The sequence below is a fragment of the Schistocerca americana genome, chromosome 4, assembly GCF_021461395.2.
Source record: "Schistocerca americana isolate TAMUIC-IGC-003095 chromosome 4, iqSchAmer2.1, whole genome shotgun sequence".
NCBI classification, from domain to species: Eukaryota; Metazoa; Arthropoda; class Insecta; order Orthoptera; family Acrididae; genus Schistocerca; species Schistocerca americana.
The window spans coordinates 290,393,300-290,409,580 of NC_060122.1; the positions used below are offsets into that span (position 1 = coordinate 290,393,300).

The 16,281-nt window shown below is 39.5% G+C and overlaps 1 protein-coding gene across 5 annotated transcripts in view; it reads left to right on the top strand.

Moving 5' to 3' along the window:
* Positions 1 to 240: 240 nt before the first annotated feature.
* Positions 241 to 16,281, top strand: part of LOC124612307 (protein lingerer) — a 125,551-nt gene continuing 109,510 nt past the window's right edge. For 4 of the 5 annotated variants that reach the window (XM_047140424.1, XM_047140426.1, XM_047140427.1 and 1 more), the window contains exons 1-4: positions 1,586 to 1,766; positions 2,565 to 2,645; positions 3,987 to 4,091; positions 10,543 to 10,741. In XM_047140424.1, the coding sequence (XP_046996380.1) occupies positions 1,632 to 1,766; positions 2,565 to 2,645; positions 3,987 to 4,091; positions 10,543 to 10,741 (520 nt within the window). In that variant the 5' untranslated portion in view covers positions 1,586 to 1,631. Of the gene's footprint in view, positions 325 to 1,585; positions 1,767 to 2,564; positions 2,646 to 3,986; positions 4,092 to 10,542; positions 10,742 to 16,281 lie in introns of those variants that run through there. The other variant, XM_047140423.1, reaches the window with a different exon arrangement.

Genomic DNA, 16,281 nt, shown 5'->3' on the forward strand with positions numbered 1-16,281 from the left:
ATAGTTCATGCCATTTCGTTGAAACCGGGTAATAAAATAGCATTTGACAGTGGTGTTCTTTAAATTTGGTTTATTTGTCCGAAGCAATTACTCAAAAAGCGTTTCAGTGGATTAACATCTAATGTGCTTCGTCAACAGTATTTCAAATTACCTACGTATTTAATGTTTCTCACTACCTTCACTAGCAGCGCTAACTTCGTTCCAGAGAAAATAAAGCGCCAGACAATGCGAAGGCCCTACTGAATATCTAGTCATATCTATGGAGTACGTCTTCCGAGAAGTGTATGTCACGTGACTTGATTGCGTTTTGAGCGCATTTTGCAGGTACGAGAATTGCTTATTTTTTTCCGTTTACGGTGATACTGACCGAAAAGTAAGTCGTTTGTGCTACGTACGCGTTCTTGGGATTTGTTAGTCGGTCACGACAAACAACTAATCCACCGGAAATGAGCCGTTCCCGAAAGAACTTTTCTCTATTTCGGAAGGTTGTCAATAGTAAGCCTAACAAGGCTTTGAAATGGCGTCCTCCCCACATGGCTGAAATTAACCCGGCTTTATGAAAATAAATTTCTTTGTGTGAAATGTAGCTACTGTGAAAATTACGTTTCTGGGAGCTTTAATTAAGTTCCACCAATCAACACATCTTCAACAGTAGAGCTGTCTTTAACGTGCTACTCGTGTTAACAATAATATTAGTTTTTATCCACAAATTTTTGTTTATGTACTAAGTTGGTGTTGTAAAGAGCCAAGAGTTGTTTCCCACGCAGTGATTGGTTGTACTTATTTATAAAAGAAAATGTCTCGAGCACTGTCATGGTGTCATCGACGGAGTACTTAACCTAATCTGATCGACTTCCTTTGTGTTTTTATTTTAAGTAACTTGTGAATTTTTTGAGAAAACGCGGCCTTGTAGGGTGTGTGCGCGCTTCTGCTTTCAGTTTGTTGTGTATACTTCCTGGACAGTTGTCTGTTTTCTAAATTGTGGAGTAAAGCAAGTTTGTTATTTCACCTTGTAAGTAATAGATGTTGGATTATCCGTTTCGCGGAGTTTTAGTTTTAAGTGTTATGTGAGCACTAATGATCCCTGGATTTTATGATTGTGCTATTAAAAATTGCCAGGATGATGCGTGTGTGCGAAAAGCTTCTGGACTTCCAGAATTGCATGGTATTCGATCAAGTGGAGAGATGCAGTTTACTGATATTTTTATCAGCTGTGCGGTGTATTTCAATAGAATTCCCACTTTATACGAATATGAGTGTGATAAACGTGTATCTCTGTGGCGTGTTACATAATTAATAATTGTTCGATGGTATTGGGCGTGATCGAGCATCTAGAAAAGCTTTTGAAAACTATAAATTCCATTTTAAAGACTGAAGGTATAATTTTCAGAATTTATCCAGATTAACGTATTTGAACCTACTTTATTGATTGCCATTGTGCACAAAGGTTGTAACACATTTTGGTGAAGTATTTGTGTAGTTTGGTGGGTTTCAGAGAACAAGATGAAGAAATTCTGAGAAGTGTGTGTGATTTCATATGTAATCCTTTGTGTGAAAGTTATATATTTGTATAACTTCATTTCAGTTGCAGAACAACTTGTAAATAGTGATTGTACATAGACATTGTAAAGATGAGTACAGTAAACCGCACCACCTCACGTGGTGGAAAAGGTGCAAAACAGGAAAGTTCTGCAACAGGCAAATCACAAAAAACAGACACAAAATCAGAATCACCAAAGTCACTGGACCATCACCCTAAAACACAGGTAAGACTTCATTTTCTGTTGGTTAAAGTGTAGATTATATGATGCTGTGTTATCAGTTTGTCATAACATTCAGTCTTTAAATGGCTTACACACAAAATGCTGGATAAAGATATTTTTGTTTTCTTAGACTGTTGTAATGAATATTTGTTTGACACTGTCCCAATAAAGGAATCTGGTACATAGGTATTTTACTTTGCTGCCAATTTGAATTACTATCCATTTTATAACTGTGTGTGTCCTAACCAGTAAGATTGTGTGTGGAAGTAGCATATTATAGGCTTAGATATGAGAAAATGTTTTACAATTCTTTTCCACACAGAATTGTTTATAAAATTGCAGTATCCTTGTATCACTATTGTGATGAAAATAGTTGGTAGATTCACAAATGTACTCAACTTTACATTAGGGGTTGCAGTGCCCCGTAGTTATGATTGTATTGCCAGTAATTCTATTCAGGAGCAGGTTGAGAATAAATACTTTTGCTTACAATAGATTGCATCCTACTGTATAAGTGCATAACTTTGAGGTTTAGATTGTTTCCTCAGTAAATTGGGCTTAAAGTACCAAAGTCCAAAGCATGAAGAATATCGGTTGTGAAAAGTAAGTTTGACAGTGGGTTGCTGTGTGCGGAGTGCACCTTTCTAATGTCAGGAAATGGTTTGGTGTATTCTGTTATATAATTTCAGATTTTTAGTGAGTAGTTACTGTATTATGCATTGCTTATTCTTATTTTTAAATAAGCTTGTATTTATATATTTTTTTCGGGAGGTAATAAAACTTTGACCTTCATGTTTGCAGCCTACAGCCGAGCAGATGCGTATAGCCCAGATCATTGAAACAAAGCCAGAAGATCCAGATTTAAAAGACAAAATAAAACAGGTACTGTTCTCATTGCCTTAAAAATCAAACCATATAACCCATATTTGATAGTGAATAATTGTTTGGTCAGGGATATTAATATCATTAAGCGTAGATTTTGTTTCCTGCCTACCCTGTTACTGACATGTCAGGAGAATTTCACAGAAATTTTTAAAAGAAATGATATTGCTTTGCTGAATGCATGCACTTTTTTTCTCTGGGTGCACTTCGTGTGTGTGTGTGTGTGTGTGTGTGTGTGTGTGTGTGTGTGTGTGTGCGCGCGCGCGCGCGCACGTGCGTGTTTAAGGTATTCAGGTGCTCATATTGTGGGGTGGACCATTCCTATGTTTATAATAAAGTCGTAGTTTGGCGTCAGAATGTGAGCTAGGTCGATTGGTTTTATGCTCCATGGATCATTTGCACATTGAATTGTAATGATGTGGAAGAGTCATTTACATATTCATATTTTTTGTGTGATTGTAACTTAAGCTTGTGTATTAAAGAAACTCTCCCTCCCTACACCATCTACCCATTTAATACTTATGAAACAGTAATATTGTGTAGGCACTTCAAAGTTGAAATGTTGGAGAAGGTGGTTGTGATTAGGACTACTTGTATTACTGCAGATTATGGTTATGTTGCTGCATTATATGTGACAGTACACTACAAATTTGTAGATCTTATTTGTCTCTTAATTATCTTCACTTTTCTCAATGCTTTGTGTCGTAACCATTGAACAACTTGCATACTCTGTTATAATGGCGCATTTACAATACCTTCTTGCCTGTAAGATTATCTTGTTAGCATCTTGTAAAACACCACAAACTGCAGTCTGTGGACAGTGTTTCGCCACAACATGTGACTCCTTTGTCACGTGACCCACGTAGCTCTGACATTAGGGAACAACATAGAGGAATATAAAAAAGTGGGTATTTTGTTAAGTATTTCTGCTTGATGAGATGTTTGTTTTCTGGCTAAATTTCTTCTACAAGGAAAATGCTTGAGTTAATGTCTTCTGCTCACATAGTAATGGTTTCATTACTTTGCTGCTAAATATTATTTTTTTTATTGAATTTTTCAATGCTAAAAATTGGCCTGCTGTTTTGCATTGACATGAACTATGCAAATAAAATAATTGCATTATGACTAGTAGAGATCTGTAGCATTCATGGTACATGCACTGAACTTTTATTGGTGAGGCAGTAAGATTGTTTTTTCTGGTACTACCTTTACATAATTGAAATGATGCTGTAAGAAACATATAGTTTTATTCGTATATCTTTAGTTAAGTGAGTCTTAGTATGACACTGTTGTGAGTTATCATTTTAAGCAAAGATTGCCGTTTTTCAAATTTTGTTACAGGTAATGGATGCCACAAGAAAAAGTGAGGATGAAGTTGTCACTGCCCTTCATGATTGTGATAATGATCCTAATAAAGCAGTTAACATGCTGTTGGAAGGCATACCGGTAAAACAGCATGACATTATTTAATTATTAAAAACAAATATTAATGCAAGGAGAAGCAAGCATTGAGAGTAACCACTTTCAGAATTTATATAAAATCTGTCTAGGTTCTCAAGTAGAATTATGAAAAAATACTTGTCATTATTTGGTGAACACCTGGAAATCATTTACGTTTCTTTAACTAAACTGAATTTTTACAAATATTTACTATCATTATGAGATGATTTTTTATGTTTTTGTGTTTATTAGTATGCAACAAACCTTCAAATGCTCTCAATACACTTTTGGCAGTCTACAAGCAATTTAAAACGGTTCATAATATGAAAAAAAAAAAAAAAAAAAAAAGCAATTACTTTTGATTCATTTTTACGTTTGCAGAACATTTATATTGCTCATCTCAGTGCACCTCAGTACTCTTTAGGGGCACCAGTGCCAGTGGTGTGACATAGCTGTTCATCTCTTACCTAGTGAGTTGGCACCACAGTGAAACACACCAACTCACATTTGAGAGGATAGCATTTGAAATATCCATCTGGTCTGCCAAGTTTTCTGTAGTTTCCCTAAATCATGTCAAATATATATGATTCTTTTTTTGGAAAAATATAGTGGGCCACATCACTTCATATCCAGGGTGTATACACCCTGGGAAAAACTCGGGAATTTTTTGATCCAGGAGAAAACTGGGCAAAACCTGGGAATTTTTCATTGTTTTAGTTTTTGGGTAAATTTTTGTAGTTTTGATTGGTAAGAACTGATAGTATAACAAAGAATTCTACTTTAGCGTGCTATTGCAAAATAATACTGCAGCAATAAAATATAAAAGAGGGAAAGAAAACCAAAGTAAACTTAAGCTGCAAAGGAAATGCACCATTTCCAACAACAAAACACAGTGCACACACAGGTGTTCTGCCAAAAGTGTCAAAGGCTTTAGAACGAAGACTATGCAAAACTTTATAACAACAAACTGCTTTGGATGACCGAGACGTCACAGCAGTTTCATTAGATTCGTTTGAGCAGTTGCCAGCGGGCTCGTGCGCATGCACAGTTGAGTCCCATATGAGCAGTACCTGCTCCTTCTTATGGCTGCTGGAAGTACGGCTGTTAGGTGTGTCAGATGCAACAAGCAGCCAGACACTAGCCGGAAAAATTCTTCTGGCGAGCCCTAGCTGCCAGATCTGCGCATGCGGAGAGCAGTCGGAACTGCTGTGGGAAGGGCGTTAGTTTCCACGAGACCAGAGTTTGTTTAGTGATTTTGCTGTTTCCTCTTTGTTACAACTCTCATGTCAAATGAAAACAAAACAGATTTCTGTGGCCGAGAGCTAGCAAGCTTACTAGCTGTAAAAATTTCGCTTGTATTAATCTTTTTCACAGAGGCGGTCAATTTATTTGAAATGAAGTGTTTCATTCCACAGTAGTGGCTAGTGTCAACTGTTTGCTGAATTACAAGTGCCCGTTTCTATCTCCTGGCACCTATGGCATTATGCCATAATAAAGAACAAAAAAAGGGATAATACAGTACTGGTACTCCAAGAAAATTTTCAGCACAAGGACCACAATGAATAGCTTAAAATCAGGTTGGGGCTTAATTATTTGTGAATCTGGACATATGAATGTGCACTTTCAGCTGGATTATGCATTTTAATCTGGTTTACGAAATTCTGATGCTCTTGGAGTATCCTCTGATGTTCTGTCTCGTGTACAACATAATGTCTCTTAATGCTATAGAGGTACGAACATGTAGGCTTCCTACATCATCGTAGCTGCGCACGCTCAGTAACGCCTTTTTGTGGCGCTCTCTGACAACTGCTGAAGTGAATTCTAACAGGTCGCAGGAAAATACTGCAAATGGTGGTTGAAAAGCATTACTTTCGAAGTTAATTTCATTTTACGCAAGATGAATTGTTATGTGTGTGAATGTGCTTTGAACGTCTTCAATCACAGAGCATTCGATCTAATTTAAAGCCTAACTCTCTGAGGGCCAACCACTTAGAAGAATTTCAATGCCCGGACGTTTATGTATTATTTAAAGTTTTACTGGCACATTTGAGTGATATTATTAAGGTGCAAAAATAGACCAATATTGTGTGTGAAAGCTTAGCTTATCTTGTAGCTACAGTATGTGTATTAATTTAAACCATTAACTTTCGTATTTATATGTTTGCGCTACTGAACAGTGACGTTGATTGCTATTGGTTGACTACAGTCATGTGTCCTATGCCCTGAATATCTGCTATCATCGGCTGGTGAGATCACCTGACATCAGCTATGATTGGCTTACCAAAGAGCATCGCAATCTCGATTTCAATGCTTTGGAAACTAAGTGCCGGGAAGTTCTACGCCAGTGTATAAAAAAGCTTAACCATTCAGAGGGTTGATAAGTTTTATGGTTCCTAGAGAAAATATTTGGTCACTGAACTTGGAAAAAATGTATTTTCACCCAGGAGAGAGTGTGTTCTTAACCAGGACATCCGGGAAAAATTTGTTGAATTTTTTCCTTCTCCATGTTGTTGTTGTTGTTGTTGTCTTCAGTCCTGAGACTGGTTTGATGCAGCTCTCCATGCTACTCTATCCTGTGCAAGCTTCTTCATCTCCCAGTACCTACTGCAGCCTACATCCTTCTGAATCTGCTTAGTGTATTCATCTCTCGGTCTCCCTCTATGATTTTTACCCTCCACGCTGCCCTCCAATACTAAATTGGTGATCCCTCGATGTCTCAGAACATGTCCTACCAACCGATCCCTTCATCTAGTCAAGTGGTGCCACAAGCTCCTCTTCTCCCCAATTCTATTCAATACCTCCTCATTAGTTATGTGATCTACCCATCTAATCTTCAGCATTCTTCTGTAGCACCACATTTCGAAAGCGTCTATTCTCTTCTTGTCCAAACTGTTTATCATCCATGTTTCACTTCCATAAATGGCTACACTCCAAACGAATACTTTCAGAAACGACTTCCTGACATTTAAATCTATACCGATGTTAACAAATTTTTCTTCTTCAGAAACGCTTTCCTTGCCATTGCCAGTCTACATTTTATATCCTCTCTACTTCGACCATCATCAGTTATTTTGCTCCCCAAATAGCAAAACTCCTTTACTACTTTAAGTGTATCATTTCCTAATCTAATTCCCTCAGCATCACCTGACTTAATTAGACTACATTCCATTATCCTCGTTTTGCTTTTGTTGATGTTCATCTTATACCCTCCTTTCAAGACACTGTGCATTCCGTTCAACTGATCTTCCAAGTCCATTGCTGTCTCCGACAGAATTACAATGTCATCAGCGAACCTCAAAGTTTTTATTTCTTCTCCATGGATTTTAATACCTACTCCGAACTTTTCTTTTGTTTCCTTTATTGCTTGCTCAATATACAGATTGAATAACATCGGGGAGAGGCTACAACCCTGTCTCACTCCCTTCCCAACCACTGCTTCCCTTTCGTGTCCCTCGACTCTTATAACTGCCATCTGGTTTCTGTACAAATTGTAAATAGTCTTTCGCTCTCTGTATTTTACCCCTGCCACCTTCAGAATTTGAAAGAGAGTATTCCAATCAACATTGTCAAAAGCTTTCTCTAAGTCTACAAACGCTACAAATGTAGTTTTGCCTTTCCTTAATCTTTCTTCTAAGATAAGTCGTAGGGTCAGTATTGCCTCACGTGTTCCGACATTTCTATGGAATCCAAACTGATCTTCCCCGAGGTCAGCTTCTATCAGTTTTTCCATTCGTCTGTAAAGAATTTGTGTTAGTATTTTGCAGCTGTGACTTATTAAACTGATAGTTCGGTAATTTTCACATCTGTCAACGCCTGCTTTCTTTGGGATTGGGATTATTATATTCTTCTTGAAGTCTGTGGGTATTTTGCCTGTCTCATACATCTTGCTCACCAGATGGTAGAGCTTTGTCAGGACTGGCTCTCTCAAGGCTGTCAGTGGTTCTAATGGAATGTTGTCTACTCCGTGGGCCTTGTTTCGACTCAGGTCTTTCAGTGCTCTGTCAAACTCTTCACGCAATATCATATCTCCCATTTCATCTTCATCTACATCCTCTTCTGTTTCCATAATATTGTCCTCAAGTACATCACCCTTGTATAGACCCTCTATATACTCCTTCCACCTTTCTGCTTTCCCTTCTTTGCTTAGAACTGGGTTTCCGTCAAAGCTCTTGATATTCATGCATGTGGTTCTCCTTTCTCCAAAGGTCTCATTAATTTTCCTGTAGGCGGTATCTATCTTACCCCTAGTGAGATAAGCCTCTACATCCTTACATTTGCCATCTAGCCATCCCTGCTTAGCCATTTTGCACTTTCTATCGATCTCATTTTTGAGACGTTTGTATTCCTTTTTGCCTGCTTCATTTACTGCATTTTTATATTTTCTCCTTTCATCAGTTAAATGTAATATTTCTTCTGTTACCCAAGGATTTCTACTAGCCCTTGTCTTTTTACCTATTTGATCCTCTGCTGCCTTCACTATTTCATCCCTCAAAGCTACCCATTCTTCTTCTACTGTATTTCTTTCCCCCATTCCTGTCAGTTGTTCCCTTATGCTCTCCCTGAAACTCTGTACAACCTCTGGTTCTTTCAGTTTATCCAGGTCCCATCTCCTTAAATTCCCACCTTTTGCAGTTTCTTCAGTTTTAATATACAGTTCATAACCAATAGATTGTGGTCAGAGTCCACATCTGCCCCTGGAAATGTCGTACAATTTAAAACCTGGTTCCTAAATTTCTGTCTTGCCATTATATAATCTATCTGATACCTACTAGTAAAGCCAGGGTTCTTCTATGTATACAACCTTCTTTCATGATTCTTAAACCAAGTGTTAGCTATGATTAAGTTATGCTCTGCCCAAAATTCTACCAGGCGGCTTCCTCTTTCATTTCTTAGCCCCAAGCCATATTCACCTACTACGTTTCCTTCTCTCCCTTTTCCTACTCTCGAATTCCAGTCAGCCATGACCGTTAAATTTTCATCTCCCTTCACTACCAGAATAATTTCTTTTATCTCATCATACATTTCATCAATTTCTTCATCATCTGCAGAGCTAGTTGGCATATAAACTTGTACTGCTGTGGTAGGCATGGGCTTCGTGTCTATCTTGGCCACAATAATGCGTTCACTATGCTGTTTGTAGTAGCTTACCCACACTCCTATTTTTTTATTCATTATTAAACCTACTCCTGCATTACCCCTATTTGATTTTGTATTTATAACCCTGTATTCACCTGACCAAAAGTCTTGTTCCTCCTGCCACTGAACTTCACTAATTCCCATTATATCCAACTTTAACCTATCCATTTCCCTTTTTAAATTTTCTAACCTACCTGCCCGATTAAGGGATCTGACATTCCACGCTCTGATCTGTAGAACGCCAGTTTTCTTTCTCCTGATAACGACGTCCTCTTGAGTACTCCCCGCCCGGAGATCCGAATGAGTGACTATTTTACCTCCGGAATATTTTACCCAAAAGGACACCATCATCATTTAATCATACAGGAAAGCTGCATGTCCTCGGGAAAATTTGCGGCTGTAGTTTCCCCTTGCTTTCAGCCGTTCGCAGTACCAGAACAGCAAGGCCATTTTGGTTAGTGTTACAAGGCCTAATCAGTCAATCATCCAGACTGTTGCCCCTGCAACTACTGAAAAGGCTGCTGCCCCTCTTCAGGAACCACACGTTTGTCTGGCTTCTCAACAGATACCCCTCCGTTGTGGCTGCACCTACGGTACAGCTATCTGTATCACTGAGGCACGCAAGCCTCCCCACCAACGGCAAGGTTCATGGGGGGGACTTATCCACGTATACACCCTGGTATCACACTGTGGAAATATTGATTAAATGTCAGGGATGATGATTTACTGGTATCTATATGTAGCTATAATTTTTAATCATTTTCTTTGTATTTGATTGGTAATAATGGTAGTAGTAAATATTCCATTTAAAGATTTGCCCTTTTATGCAATTGGCCTAAAAAGCCACTGGTGTATTATAAGGAGTCATAGAACAAACTTAATTTTAATAGTTCCTCAGGAGTGTGATTGAGCTGATGTTAATGATGTGTACAGAAATTTGTTAATGATGTGAACAGAAATTCAGAGATAGATGACAGCGATAAGACATTGGCCTCTTACTCAGTCATGCCAGCTCAGATTCTTTGTCTGTCAGTCCACATTTAGGTATTTCTTGATTTTACTATACACTTAAGGCAATGGCCAGAACTGTTTCCTTGTAAGGGCACAGCCAGTTTCATTCCCCAATTTGAGTTTCTGGTCCATTTGATGTTGTCGATGGGATGTTGAACTGTAATCGTGATCAATCAGTTACTGAAACGTGCAGGCTCTCTAATGTACTGAAGTATTTTTGAAAACATGTAAGCGGTAACAGAAGCCTTAATGTTTTGTTTTCAGTCTGGTTTTTTAAAGTAAAGTTTTTATATTTTTCTTCTGATTGCAGACTGGTTGGGAAACTACAAGTAAAAAGAAAAAGAATCGACAACCCAGTGCTGCAAAGACAGAAGCAACTGTGAATAATAGGGACACAGAACAAGAGGAATGGGACCGAGAAGGCGGAGCTGTTCAGGAAAGGGACCGTTCCCGCATACGGGGTGGCGGGCCTCCACGTATGAGGGGTGGACGAAATGATGCCAGAAGATGTGAGTTTATAAAAAGTTTTAAGACCTATCTATGGATACTGTTACCTGACGCTGAAAGATATTTCAGTCAACCATTTCTTGTGGATACTAAAAAGTTTATTTGTACACAACAGGAAACTTGTGTTATTAGTTCTCAATTTTGCATATTGTGTGAAGTGGCTTTGCAATTATATTGAACGTATTGGTTAAATTTAGATATGTGGGGTGTATGGGTATATGGAATTGTGTATTTTTCTGTTATCTGATTCAAAATTAGCCCACACTGTTGGGTATGCTGTTCAAGAAATAAAATTGCCATAAATTATGATCTGTCCAGATTCTTCAGCGGGACAGAAAAAATGAATTACTTTATCATTCTGCATGACAAGAGTCCTTAGTAAAATGTTTCTTTTTCAAGCTCATCACTTGATAGTTGCTCAGTTTGCATCGAAAATTATTCATCTAGCTGAATGGTTTGTATCTCTACTTTGGACAGGCGTCACCACCTTGTTGGACAGTGTTCTTACTATTTAATTAATACAACAGCTGTCATGCAGAAAGGGGAAACTGTTTTTAAAGTTTCCAATACAAAAGTATAATTCATTTCTACAGGCTTTGGAAAATGTTGTAGAATTGTCAAATTGGTACATAATTCAGTTTTTAGGTGTACTGAATATTCTTCGTGCCACTAAAACTTTACACTTTTGGGAATAGTTATTTGCTGCTATGTCATACACAGTGAAGGATGACTGAGTTATTTCCAGGTAGTTCCATGTGGGACTTTGAAAAACAAATTTGCTATGCATTACCATAAGAACATGATTTTTGCAGTGCCAACATGTGGGTAGTTCAGTGCAGGAACTTGAAAAACAAATTTGGTATGAATTACCCCAAGAACATGATTTTTTACAATGCCAGTGTGTTGTACCATTGGACCACATGCTTAATTTGTCTTTGAACTGAACTAAGAACATATATACACTGATCTTTGATTAGAATAACAAAGGTATTATTAGTTACTTGCAGAAGCAGGTGATGTTGGTTCGTTGTTAGCTAAGCAGACAGTATAATTGTAGTAAAAACAGCTTTAAGATATTGTACTTAATCTGTGCTTGTTTTCTGTTAATATGCAGTGCTGAGTCTCTACGTAGGTTTATAATAGCCTTATCAATTTTGTTCTCATCCCTGCTGCTTGTTTCTTAAGACAAAAGTAGCTTTGCAGAGAAGTAAAGAACCTGAGAAATACAAATCGCAGTGGTTACACCATGGGCAACAATTGTTGTTCACACATTGATATGACAACTCAGTATTCTAATATGGGTATAGCCCATTACTTTCTCAAGAATGACTATCAGTGAAATTAAAAACATGTCAACCATATGATGTCTAATGGCTCAACACAGTGATGAGTGAGCTCTGAAATGATGAAAGCAAAATTAATTTGTTCAAATTATTTTCTATTGTTGTGTTTTTGCAGCTCAAAATTATCACTCTTTCCTTGACTTCTGTTAAAAATACTGAAGGGATCGATATCATGTCCACTCATTTTCTTGTTATATAAAATGATCTGCCATCACGCATTCAAGAATCAGAAACAATTCTCTTTGCTGACAATAGAAACGTTTTATCAGATTTTACGGGGAAACTTCAAACTTGACAATGTAAATATTTTCTGGTGTTACTCACCTGGAAATTTATGTAGAGTAATTGATTCAAGAAGTTCCTGTTCACTGTGGAGACTACAAAAATTAGCTTCCTGCTGAACCCCAAACATGCAGATCCTAACATGTCATGTGTAGTAAGTTGACGTAAAATAAAATTAGACCATGTAGTCATACACAGAGAGCTTGATGTTCCTTCCTTTGCTATTCAGTGAATGTGATACAGTCATGGAAAAATGATTGCCATAAGAATTCTTTCACCATTGGGAGTCGTCGTGTACTGTGGAGTTCATTTATTTAAATGTTATAAACATTAAGCTCTTTCACCATCCTCATCTGACTACACAATCTTTTTATTGTCATTCATGTAGTCTATACCGTTCACATTGGGCAGCTCACTGTTTCCTTCGTATTTACCAATAACTTCAATTTCAAACAGTGGAAACTTCGGGTTGGAATATCAACAATATTAGGAGAAAGATAGATTGCTGCTCTCTGTAAAGACGACCAGTTGAGTTGCAGACAAGCACAACGAAAAGATTGTTTCACATAGTTTTCAGCCAAAGCCTTCTTCAGCAAATAAAACACAACGTAACTGATATGGCACCGGCACTATACCTGATAACCTCAAAAAGACAACTACAGTGCAAGATATGCAGAACAACACATATTCGAACACCATGACTTACTTGACTTAATTGCTTTTACTCCGATGTGGAGCATAGGACACATACAGGGTGTTTCAAAAATGACCGGTATATTTGAAACGGCAATAAAAACTAAACGAGCAGCGATAGAAATACACCGTTTGTTGCAACATGCTTGGGACAACAGTACATTTTCAGGCAGACAAACTTTCGAAATTACAGTAGTTACAATTTTCAACAACAGATGGCGCTGCAGTCTGGGAAACTCTATAGTACGATATTTTCCACATATCCACCATGTGTAGCAATAATATGGCGTAGTCTCTGAATGACATTACCCGAAACCTTTGACAACGTGTCTGGCGGAATGGCTTCACATGCAGATGAGATGTACTGCTTCAGCTGTTCAATTGTTTCTGGATTCTGGCGGTACACCTGGTCTTTCAAGTGTCCCCACAGAAAGAAGTCACAGGGGTTCATGTCTGGCGAATAGGGAGGCCAATCCACGCCGCCTCCTGTATGTTTCGGATAGCCCAAAGCAATCACACGATCATCGAAATATTCATTCAGGAAATTAAAGACGTCGGCCGTGCGATGTGGCCGGGCACCATCTTGCATAAACCACGAGGTGTTCGCAGTGTCGTCTAAGGCAGTTTGTGCCGCCACAAATTCACGAAGAATGTCCAGATAGCGTGATGCAGTAATCGTTTCGGATCTGAAAAATGGGCCAATGATTCCTTTGGAAGAAATGGCGGCCCAGACCAGTACTTTTTGAGGATGCAGGGACGATGGGACTGCAACATGGGGCTTTTCGGTTCCCCATATGCGCCAGTTCTGTTTATTGACGAAGCCGTCCAGGTAAAAATAAGCTTCGTCAGTAAACCAAATGCTGCCCACATGCATATCGCCGTCATCAATCCTGTGCACTATATCGTTAGCGAATGTCTCTTGTGCAGCAATGGTAGCGGCGCTGAGGGGTTGCCGCGTTTGAATTTTGTATGGATAGAGGTGTAAACTCTGGTGCATGATACGATACGTGGACGTTGGCGTCATTTGGACCGCAGCTGCAACACGGCGAACGGAAACCCGAGGCCGCTGTTGGATCACCTGCTGCACTAGCTGCGCGTTGCCCTCTGTGGTTGCCGTACGTGGTCGCCCTACCTTTCTAGCACGTTCATCCGTCACGTTCCCAGTCCGTTGAAATTTTTCAAACAGATCCTTTATTGTATCGCTTTTCGGTCCTTTGGTTACATTAAACCTCCGTTGAAAACTTCGTCTTGTTGCAACAACACTGTGTTCTAGGCGGTGGAATTCCAACACCAGAAAAATCCTCTGTTCTAAGGAATAAACCATGTTGTCTACAGCACACTTGCACGTTGTGAACAGCACACGCTTACAGCAGAAAGACGACGTACAGAATGGCGCACCCACAGACTGCGTTGTCTTCTATATCGTTCACATCACTTGCAGCGCCATCTGTTGTTGAAAATTGTAACTACTGTAATTTCGAAAGTTTGTCCGCCTGAAAATGTACTGTTGTCCCAAGCATATTGCAACAAACGGTGTATTTCTATCGCTGCTCGTTTAGTTTTTATTGCAGTTTCAAATATACCGGTCATTTTTGAAACACCCTGTATTAGAGCTCTCTATCTGACCCTGTTCGTTGCCGTCTTCTTGATGTTACTTCAGGACTGGCCAATGGCTGCCACCTCAGCTTCAACAGTCCTGCGCCAGGTCGACCTCGGTCTGCCTCTCCTCCTTGCTCCTTGTGGATTCCATTCTAAAGCCTGCTTTGGAATATGTTGCAGACCTCTTCTCAGAATGTGTCCAATCCATCTCCATTTCCCTTCTTTCATGGTTATGTCGGCTTTCCGTTGTTGGGTGTCTTGCATTAATTCTTGGTTTGAGATATCATTTGGGCAGCATACTCTCAGTATAGTCCTCAAACATTTATTGTTGGAGGTTTGTAGCCCTACTCGTGTTTTAATTTGTGCTGTCACCTTCCACGTCTCACACCTGTAAAAGAGCTAACAGATTTTACATTTGAGTCAAAGATTGTAGGCTTTACCTTCAACAGTATTTCACGAAATGTCCAAACTGGTCGCAGCTGGGCAAAGCCCCTTTTGTCTTTTTTATCCTTGTTTCAACATCTTCTGTCGCTCCTCCATTTTTGGAAACAGGACTTCCCAGACTACAAAGGCTCTCCACTTGCTCAGTCTCCTCTTCTTTCACAGCTAGTGCATTCTTGTTCTTACTGTCCATTCTAAGTTATTTAGTACAATAGAGGGAAACATTCCACGTGGGAAAAATATATCTAAAAACAAAGATGTTGTGACTTACCGAACGAAAGCGCTGGCAGGTTGATACACACACAAACAAACACAAACACACACACAAAATTCAAGCTTTCGCAACAAACTGTTGCCTCATCAGGAAAGAGGGAAGGAGAGGGAAAGACGAAAGGATGTGGGTTTTAAGGGAGAGGGTAAGGAGTCATTCCAATCCCGGGAGCGGAAAGACTTAACTTAGGGGGGGGGGGGGGGGGAAGGACAGGTATACACTCGCGCGCGCGCGCGCGCGCACACACACACACACACACACACACACACATATACAGACACAAGCAGACATATTTAGAGACAAAGAGTTTGGGCAGAGATGTCAGTCGAAGCGGAAGTGAAGAGGCAAAGATGATGTTGAATGACAGGTGAGGTATGAGTGGCGGCAACTTGAAATTAGCGGAGATTGAGGCCTGGTGGGTAACGGGAAGAGAGGATATATTGAAGAGCAAGTTCCCATCTCCGGAGTTCGGATAGGTTGGTATTGGTGGGAAGTATCCAAATAACCCGGACGGTGTAACACTGTGCCAAGATGTGCTGGCCGTGCACCAAGGCATGTTTAGCCACAGGGTGATCCTCATTACCAACAAACACTGTCGGCCTGTGTCCATTCATGCGAATGGACAGTTTGTTGCTGGTCATTCCCACATAGAATGCATCACAGTGTAGGCAGGTCAGTTGGTAAATCACGTGGGTGCTTTCACATGTGGCTCTGCCTTTGATCGTGTACACCTTCCGGGTTACAGGACTGGAGTAGGTGGTGGTGGGAGGGTGCATGGGACAGGTTTTACACCGGGGGCGGTTACACGGATAGGAGCCAGAGGGTAGGGAAGGTGGTTTGGGGATTTCATAGGGATGAACTAACAGGTTACGAATTTTAGGTGGACGGCGGAAAGACACTCTTGGTGGAGTGG